Below are 9606 nucleotides of genomic sequence, written 5' to 3' on the forward strand. Positions count from 1 at the left end.
ATGAGGAATTTATACCAATAGTCTAACTTAAATTTCTATTATGTAACGCTGGTTAAAAGATTGTCTAAGGAAACAAACGTACTGTATGTGTAAGGAAGCGGCGAGTCACATTTACACAACTTGAAGTGGTACAGTTTCATGGCTGACAGCAAGAACCCGTTTTTTTCCTCACTACTTTGAAGCACTCATTGTTTGGTTACAGTTCAGGCTGTTGGAGAAGTGATTAGTGTTGAGTGTAAACAAAAAAAATGTCCCTAAAAGTGAGATTTCAGCAGAATAATTTATTGCAACAATTTAAATGATAAAAAAAAAAAAATCTCTTTTCGTCATTATTAAAGGTATACACTACACAAAAACACAAATGTGACAATGTCATAATAAAATAACTTAATGAAGATAAATAAAAAATATATATCTAGCCTGACCATTAAATAAAAATGCATTAAAAGGAATTATTGGACTTGTCTTCATCTTTCATTTTGAATATCGCTTAGAGCAGACAAGCCAGATGTTTTAGGAGCATCTTCTATGTGCAAACTTAACAAGCTTTGTGCGCAGTGACCGCAGGATGAATAAAAACCGCGCAGGGAAGCCGAGGGAATAGAAGAGCTGCGTTTTTACTTCCTCAGTTCATCCGCACTAGGCTGGAGTTTGCCCCTGAATGACTGTCACCTGAAGAACTTGTCGATGGTGTTGCAAGGACCGAGGCTTTTAACCTTTTTAGACGGAGGAGACGAAGGCGTGTCCCGTCTAAATCATAAAAAGAACACACAACAATGAATACTTTTATTTATACATATAAAATTTCAATGCTACTTCAGTCACACTAAATGGAACAAGAAGAGATCGCGTGTCAGCATTCAGTGAAGCGATTTGTAAACAAGCCGTCTCACCTTTTGATTTTGCCTTTGCTTGCTTGCTTTAGCAGAAGATGTCCTCCGTCTACAAACAGAAAGGGACACTTATTGGCATGGACAGAAAAAATAATGTATCCCCCGCTGTCTTTTCTCTGACATAAAAATGACTTCCATTGAGGAGGTGCACAATCGCAGCACCAGGGATATAAAGAGTGCAATTTCTGAGGCAGGCTTGTTTAAGAGGAAACCGGGGTGCAGTTCATTGTAGGAAATGAATAGGTGAGAAAGTGATTTAGCAATTTCCAAGCCCGGGGCAAAGGGAGCCCCATGGGGTGAAATGAGATGTCTTTTCCTGGTCTGAATCAATACAAACGTCTCACATAGTGTCACTGTCTGTAAATAACAAGGTCATAGGCCACCGACCCCTTCCCAAATACACATTCCTTCTGTTAACTCCGCTGTCATACAGCTTATAGACTCGGCTAACAGCATCGCTCCTGTCATCAGGACAGAATAGTTTCTGTCAGAAGAGAGGGTTGCTGTTAGTACCTTCATGTAGCCGAAGCATGTAGTGACTGCATGCATCGTAATGAAAAACATTTTTTTCAGAATACACACACAACAAGGTTCCCTTTGTTTAATACACGCACTTACCTGTGCTCTTGCTATTTTTAACTGGAGATGGATTTATGGAGGATGATGTCTGTCTCCCCAGCTCATGTAAGACCTCCTGGTTCAGGCAGAGGTCAACGTGGTGGTTGAAGATAGCGAGGTCATGAGTCTCCTGGGTCAGCTGACACACTGGGCAAACGAAGACTGGCCCTTTGCTATTAGATGGCTGAGGCTCTTGCGAGGTCGCAGTTTTGTTGTCGTCTTTAATCAACGAAACCTTTTGAACAGAATCTTTTTTTACGCTGCTCTGGCCTTTCTGAGGGTTGACTTTTGACTTCTTCTCTTGAGCCTCGTGCCGCCTCCTCAGTTTGTTCACTGCTGCACGTTCTTCGCGGTCCTTCTTTAGATCCGACTCTGACTCTGTGTCTGACTCTGTGCCATTGTTTGTTTTTTGAGAGGCGTTGCTGAGACATTGGTCTATATGCGTGTTGAAGACATTCAGGTCGGTTGTTTCCACCTTTCTGAAGCACACGGGACATGTGAGGGTTTCTGATTCTTCACAGGCTGATGTAGATGCATGTGCCTGTACAGGACTGGGATTTTCTGAGAGATCGGGCGGTAAATGGTTGTTTTCGCTTGCTGTGGCCGGAGTCCTTGTGTTAGCAATCACTGGAGCGTTTTCCCCGCTCCCCTCATTTTTTGTGGCTGCATTAGCTGCCTCGAGTTGCAGTCTTCTAACATGAGCCCTTTGAAAGAAAGACTGCTGGAGTCCCACAGTCGCCTGGCTTCCTTCTGTCTGCCTCTGCTTACTCCGCCAGGGAAGGTCTTCTTGTCTCTGGTGTTTCTGTTCCACTAGGGGGCACATAAGTGGCGAGGTGTGGAAGGAGTAAGCATCGGAGAGATGCTCATTCCCCAGTTTTTGAAGCATCCCTTGGGAAGAACTAGAGCAGTCTGCCTTGCCGCTCTGCAGAAAGCCGACGATGCTCTTCTGCAAGGGCTTTTTATCATCCAAACTAGCGAAGGCAGAAATTCGAACACCTACAAGCACAAAAACAAATCATCCGGAGAAAACCTCTAAACGAATGCCAGCTGTGTTATTATTTCCACATGAAGCTTGTCACACATCATTTAGGTTCATTTCAAGCTAGTTATATTAATTGATATGTCAGTTTTATTGTTATATCTAATTACCCATGAGCCTCAGTCTGAGTGGCTGAGGACTCTCATTTTCTATTTCCGTTTTCAGGAGGTCCTTAGCAACAGCGAAGATCTCATCCACTGTGGCAACAGCACACGGCAGCGTCATTGCCCTGGTTTTCACCTCGAAGTTCACATTCTTGAGCTTCAGTGTTACCGTTTTACCCTTCCAGGAAGACAAAAAAATATATATATATATATACGCCTTTAAATTCATATTAGGCAAACAGTCACGGCCATTTCAGCCTGCACTCTAATTAGACGTGAATAATAGTACCAGGAAAGAGATGGAAATCTGTATAATCATATCAGTGATTGACTTGTCAGAATCCATTTTGTGAGTTTTTATGGCGATATGTTCAAAGCTGATAGTAGCCCCCTTCGGTCTCTTTAATGGTCCTCCATTTCCTGCAGCTATCAAAGCCACATCAGGACCCAGGTAGGGGGGGTAATAGTTGTGCTAAGCCATCCAGTCCTTACTGTATCGATTCAAAAGGGAATGAACATGTTAGAGTAACTGTACGAGATTCTGTTTGGAGACACAGTAAATCTAAGAAGGCCAAGTATAAGAATTGTGTGTTAGGAAGGTGTCGAGCCTCCATGTGCTGCCAAAATAGCTTCTTCCTGTTTCTGGAAATGTATCGGAGCGACAGAGCATCATACTTTCAAAAGAAATTGATTTTTCTTTCCCTCTTTTGCTATTTCGATGATGGTGATGGAGAGCGGCGTCTAACATGTCGGTCCACAATGTGTAGGTGTTCAACTTTACACAACTTTTAAGCCATCAAATCATTCAGTGATCGCTCGTGCCCTATGGAAGGAGGCACTGCGATCTAGAAAGAAGATGACAGGGGGATGACACAGCTGTAATGAAGGGGTCAGGGGTTTAGCTTTTCCTTTAACTTGCCTCTTGTCTGAAAAAAGTTGATGTATGAAAGCAAGGTAGCTGAAAAGATGTTAAAGAAAATCTTCTTATACAGCGGATATGCACAGATATGGGTTTAAAGGTTACAATAACACTGATCAATACCTTCAGACCTTCTTTCTTCATGTCTTCTGCTAGATCTTCACAGAGCTCCCTGCACAAAGACAACTGCTCCTCAACTTTACTCAGTTCTTTAAAGGTCCTGTAAATATTGAGAGTATGACAGAGAAATTAGAAGAGAGCCGAAAGAAGGAAACCATTTTTTAAACTATCAAATATTAATTAAAATTGTTAAAAAACCTCTCTGTGCTCATGCTTTTTCTTTCTTCATGCCTGTGTGACAGTAGAGACAGTCAGCTTTATCTCCTTCTTCTGGAGATCAGTTGTACTTGAGTGTTATGAAGCAAGCAGACAGTACCTGGGTATATATGTGGAGCCCAGTCCCAGAGAAACCTCCAGGAAATGATGCCAGGCTGTCTCCGAGAACAGCAATGACAGCAACGCCATCTGCTGGCCAAGATGGGAGCAGGTACTTATACCCAAAGCGTTCAGCATCTTCTCACTCACCTTTCCTATGCCACAAACCTAGAAAAGCACATAAACATGTTTTTAGCCTTTCAGCCATGTTTCACAGTGACTCCACAACATGTCTGTAAACCTTTATACTGCATTCTACTCAGAACTTCACAATTAACATTTATTTAAAGAAATCAATGAAGACAATTAGGAGGAAAAAAACAAACACGTTCAGGTAACAAGCAAAAGATCCCTGGTTCGATTCTGGGAGCAGACACAGATCCTTTGAACGTGAAACACGTGGATTTCTGGAGTAAAAACTAAATATTCAGAGATACCCGCTGCGGAGACCCGTTGTGAATAAGGGAGCAACTGAAAGTAGCTTTAAACAGGCTACAAATAAACTGGAGAAAGCAATAACTAAATCACCGGAGAAAGTCCAAACACAAGATAAAAAGGAAAAAATTGTAGCAATTGTGTTTCTTGTTTGAGATCACAAATCAATTTTGTTTTTTTTAAAAAGCCACTCTTCTAGCATCAAGCTAACAAACCTTATTTCAGATGGTTATTTAACACATCCAATGCTTTTTCACAGAGCAGGATTACACATGTAAGAGCCCAAAAACAAACTTCTATGTTTGTTTTTCTACTTCTAAAAACCATCTTCTGTTTACTATTAAACCCTTGAAAAACATCCAGCTGATGTATCTTCTACCAAATGGACTCCATCATGTCTGCTCACAGACACAAATATGTGACAACTGCAGTTTTAACTTTGTTCTGTTATCAAGTTGAGCCACAGACTGTGACTATTATGAACCATGAGCCTCATACTGCAGTGGGTTGTCTCAGCTCTAACCCAGAGGAGTGAGGTTTGCAAATAAGCGAGTCCAAACTCAAACGTTATTTGCACTTTTGCAGTAAAAGAAAAAGAAAAATACTAAAAATCTTACATTGTCAATCAATATACTACAAGCACACAGCTCTGCTAATGCTTTAATTTGAGCAATGGGTACTGTACTTTGCGAACTGGAAGGTTCTGGATGAAGTCCATCACTGCCTCTCTGGTGGATGGGAGTCTGTATTGTCCATTGGGTTTGTTTTTGTCACTGCACACCTTAGCCAGCATCATGTTTGGCGCAATTCCTGGAAGATTGGAAAATATCATTGGCTATTTTTTTCCCCAAACAGCTGGTAAAGCATGCACAATAATTCCCAAAATATGCATACTAGACTTGTCAGGGTTGCATTAGATTAGAATGAACTGATGAACTTGGTGTACAGTCAAACAAAAGTAATAAAAATGTAGTATCAAAATATGTTGTAAACTATCATAAATAGAGCAATAAATAAATAGGTATTCATAATGACAGCAGCTTCAACAATGGCACAGGGATCAGCGATGTTCAGTGACTGCTTAGAGCTCAGGATGTGAGATTTATTACTGTATATCCCTGTTATGCAGTTAAAATGAGCGTGTTTTAAATTAAAAGCAGACTGGTTTCTCGCTCACCTGCACTGGCAGTCAGCATCGTCTTCTGCTCAATGCGGAAGCGCATCTCTCGCACAGCCTCTTCAACAGATGTCCCAAACACCTCGAAATCACCTGCAGGAGCATGCACACCTTCAGGGCCCACTGGGCTGGGAGAGGAGCCTGGGCTGTCCTCAAACAGTACTGGGGAGAGCTCTCTCACCTCTGTCACAGCTTCCTGGGAAGGCTCAGCTTTTTTCTCATCTTTACAAGGAAAAAATAAATAAATCACACAACAATTAAATGGATTCCTGATATATAAAACTTAATATCAATGTGTTTGTGTGTATATATTAAAGAAAAACAAATCCCTACCTGTGGTCATGTCTCTGACACGGAAGTGATGTGTACGTGTGGACTCTGGCCAGTGCTGCCTCTGCTCCAGGTGGTCTGTGAAATCTAGATAAGCTTCATCCAGGCTCATTGGCTGAAAGTTCGGGTCATAGTCTGCAAAGATCTCCCGGATCTAACAGAAGCACAGACAGATGGGCATCTGTTGAGCAACAAGCCACTGAAAGAATTTGTTTGCATGTGTGTTTTTAGGTATTGCGCTTACCTCATTGCTCACAGCTCTGTACTTATCAAAGTTAAGTGGAACAATGACTAAACTGGGGCAGAGTTTCTTTGCAATGAAGCCAGGCATGGCAGCTCGAACCCCATATTTCCTGGCGTGATAGTTAGAGGTCGACTGTGAAAGGAAAAGAGGCGATATGAATGAAACAGAGAGAGTGGCTGTTCTGGATCTTAAATGGCCATGATTTCAATACTTAATCTCCGTGTAGTTTGTAAAGTAGTGAGAGCATGTGTATACTATATTTCAGTGCAGTGTGGTTTATATTTGAAATAAACCTTTAATATCTTGTTTCAGAGTTCAGACATAATTCATAGTCAGTATCTGTGGCGTGTCCATTAGCCACAATAGCAATGTTTTTAACCCACCAGCATGCTCATGGATCCTACGGCCATGGGCTTGTCCTTCAGTTCAGGACAGTCTCTCATTTCAACAGCAGCGTAGAAAGCATCCATGTCCACATGTACAATCACACGGCTTAGATCACGACTCTTCTCCAGCGCTGTGGAAACCTTTTCCACCTACACAGAGAGAATAAAATGAAAAGAAGCCAGTTGCTTGAAGCTCACCTGAGTTGTGTCTGTGTGATTTTCGGGTCACCTCTGGAAAAAGAAGTGAGATTTGGCCATGTGAATCCCTTACATCTTACCTGAGCTTGTGCTTTGTTTAACTGCTGCTCTGTGATCCGTGCCTTCTGTAGCATCATTTTCGTAATGCGCTGGTTCACCTGCTGATCTCTCTTCAGCTCATTCTCGTAAAACTTAGATCCCTGCCCAGGAAGGACAAGGACAATGGGGAGTTATAACAACTCTGTTTTACAGCTTTAATAAAAAGCTACTGTAGCTCATTTATTTTTAGGACTGGATGTCATTACACAGAGGATAGTGGACGCAAAGGGGAACAGGATACAATCTACAAAAGTGGATGGAGGTTCATATTGTCCACAGTGTCATTTGTGCCTTTTATTGGTTAAAGCTAGATACATCCAAGTAAACCGGGGGAAAAAAAAAGAAAAAGAAAAAAAAGAGTCAATTTTTAGATTTTGCTCCCACAAAGTCCACAATGACTATAGCAGCGAGAAACTGTCCACATACACGTGTAAGCTTTTTTAATACTGCAAACTGAAACATACTTAACAATGTAATGCCTCATCTACATATTTCAAAATAACATTTTAGAACACCATTATACAAAAGCTATTCATATTACTGTAAGGAATGAATTATGACACTTATATGGTGATATAAGAATTCTACAAAAAAATGCATCATCAGAAATAATGTCAGTTGAAGGGTGCCTGTCGAGAAGCCATTCTTAAGGAAGGCAAACTAGAAGAAAAGGCTCATGTGTGTCAAATTACACAAGAAGTGGACTGAAAATCCACATTTTAAATTTTTTGTTCAAATTGTCATCAGTATGTATGCAGGTGGTCAAGAGAAAGGTTAAATAGTGGATGTGTGCAGCCATCTGTGGAGCACGGTGGAGGCTTTGTCGTGGTTTCTAGTTAAAACTGATTAAATTATGAACACAGAAAAGTATCATCGGATTTGAATCCACCGTACAATAACATCTGGAAAGCGTGTGATTAGCAACAACTTCATTTCTCACACCATCTGAATTAAGGCTTGTGTCCAAACACACTGCCGGTGCAGTAAAAACTTGGGTACAAAAAGCACACAATGCAACACTATCGGTCATGGAGAGCATGGAACAGTGTGGCATCATCTAAAAGGAGCCAACATCCATAGAAGAGCTTTAAATGTCTTCCAGGAAGCCTGGAGAACTATTCCTGAAGACTGCTTAAAGAAATGACAAGAAAGCTTAGCTAAGAGAGTTCAGGCTTTGTTGGAGAATAAAGGTGTCAAACATTTCATGCTTGTTAGAATTGCCTTATATGTAGTACTTCTATGTATTTTTTGTGCGTGTTTCAATATATTGCTGCCCTTATTTTCCATCCATCCTAGCAAAACATAAAGACATACAGAACGGCACGTCAACAAATTATCCATGCTTGTGTTCTAAAAACGAATCATTCGGTTATTTGCATCCTCTCGGAGACAGTTGTGTAGATGACTATCGGGTATGTGACCTCAGGTGTGTCATGCGCGTGTCTTTGATTTGTGAGCACTTACCTTGGAGGTTTCCATGATGATCTTATTGATCTTGTCTCTGTCAAGACCTTCCATACCAGCTTTGTTGTCATTGAGAGCCATTCTGGAGAGGAAGCCCTCTTCTTTGGTGGATGCCACCCCATTCTCCATCCTAATGACTTACTTAGTGCAGGTACACTTCAGGTTATAACGAACTGGGCTGTTTTCTGAAGAACTCAGAGCTGTGCATCCCCACATATGTGCGGCTTTCCGGGCTGGATCAGATCCGAGTTTCTCAATGACAAATAAGAGCCACGGTGGCTGTAAATTAAGTCACTGAGCTTTCTGACAAACATGTCTCTACAAGTGTTGAAAACAGCTACGGCGGCGGTTTTTTTGGCGGCACTTCCGCGTCCATACGTCATCAGCCAAATGGGCGGGACTAAAAGACCAAGAGCGTCATTTCAGGATTGTACCTTCCCTTCAAAGTTTGCTTTTACAGTTTATGACTTGGGATTGTGCAGTGTTTCTGCTGATATGAGTTAACCTTAGATTGTTATCGGTCCGTTTAAAGTACACTGGATACTTCTGATTGCCAACAAATATGTTATGAAACCCTTTGGCATATTTCACACGAGGAATTAAAAATGGATCTGCTGGTCAAGTAAATTGATGAAATGTAGTTTCGTTGCAAACAACGAAACAAATCCTCACAACACAAATATCAAGGTAAATATTTATGTGGCGTCACATTTACATGAAACATGAGTGCTATAGCACACACACAAAACATATTCGTGTTAACTATTCCTACCTGTGATCAGAAGTCATGCCAAATAGATTTTTTTTATTCCAGTTTTACTGGTTTCTTGTGTTAAATGTAAACCGCTTCTTTTGATTGGACTGATTCTTGCTGTGGGTAACAAAAAATCTCCTCCTGTGGCTTGTATGTGAGGTAGAAGAATCATGTTATTACAGATTTTTGTTCTATACACCCAACAGTGGACAATATCTACTGTTCTATTTTTGTTATTTCTATTTTTCATATTTTTGATCTGATCTATCGTCCCACTACAGATCATCCTATTGGGCAGAGCCTGGATGATCAAAGCCTGGATCAGCTGATTGATTTTGGTGTTAAAAATGCTTAACACGTAACTACTTTTAACTAGAGAAATGTCATTTCCCATTTTGGCAACTTTATTAATAGTTTTTCTTATTTATTCTTTCTTCTTATCTTAGATTATATACTAATTATATCACTAACAAGTTCTAGTGAGATAACTTGAAGCAAGCACACACGTTAA

At 40.8% G+C, this 9606-nt stretch overlaps 1 protein-coding gene across 1 annotated transcript; it reads right to left on the reverse strand.

Annotated features, from left to right (window-relative positions):
- Positions 1 to 325: 325 nt before the first annotated feature.
- Positions 326 to 8720, reverse strand: polk (polymerase (DNA directed) kappa). The gene is made up of 14 exons (XM_005922897.3): positions 8342 to 8720; positions 6859 to 6978; positions 6578 to 6730; positions 6195 to 6326; positions 5954 to 6104; positions 5621 to 5842; positions 5129 to 5253; positions 4010 to 4176; positions 3892 to 3924; positions 3697 to 3793; positions 2661 to 2832; positions 1512 to 2507; positions 894 to 942; positions 326 to 750 (listed from the first exon to the last, which is right to left on the reverse strand). The coding sequence occupies exons 1-14, from the start codon at positions 8468 to 8470 to the stop codon at positions 669 to 671; spliced, it is 2628 nt and encodes an 875-aa protein (XP_005922959.1). The 5' UTR covers positions 8471 to 8720; the 3' UTR covers positions 326 to 668.
- Positions 8721 to 9606: the final 886 nt, after the last annotated feature.

This window comes from Haplochromis burtoni, unplaced genomic scaffold, assembly GCF_018398535.1.
Source record: "Haplochromis burtoni strain Fernald_Lab_line unplaced genomic scaffold, NCSU_Asbu1 Contig_63, whole genome shotgun sequence".
NCBI classification, from domain to species: domain Eukaryota; kingdom Metazoa; phylum Chordata; class Actinopteri; order Cichliformes; family Cichlidae; genus Haplochromis; species Haplochromis burtoni.

Bases quoted from the DNA above. Each gene is read 5' to 3' on its own strand.
- polk (XM_005922897.3), bottom strand. From the start codon at position 8,470: ATGGAGAATGGGGTGGCATCCACCAAAGAAGAGGGCTTCCTCTCCAGA. The intron at 6,731-6,858 runs GTAAGATGTAAG...CTCTCTGTGTAG, and splicing joins TAAACAAAGCACAAGCTCAG to GTGGAAAAGGTTTCCACAGC. The intron at 5,843-5,953 runs GTAGGGATTTGT...TTCCTTGTAAAG, and splicing joins TGTCAGAGACATGACCACAG to ATGAGAAAAAAGCTGAGCCT.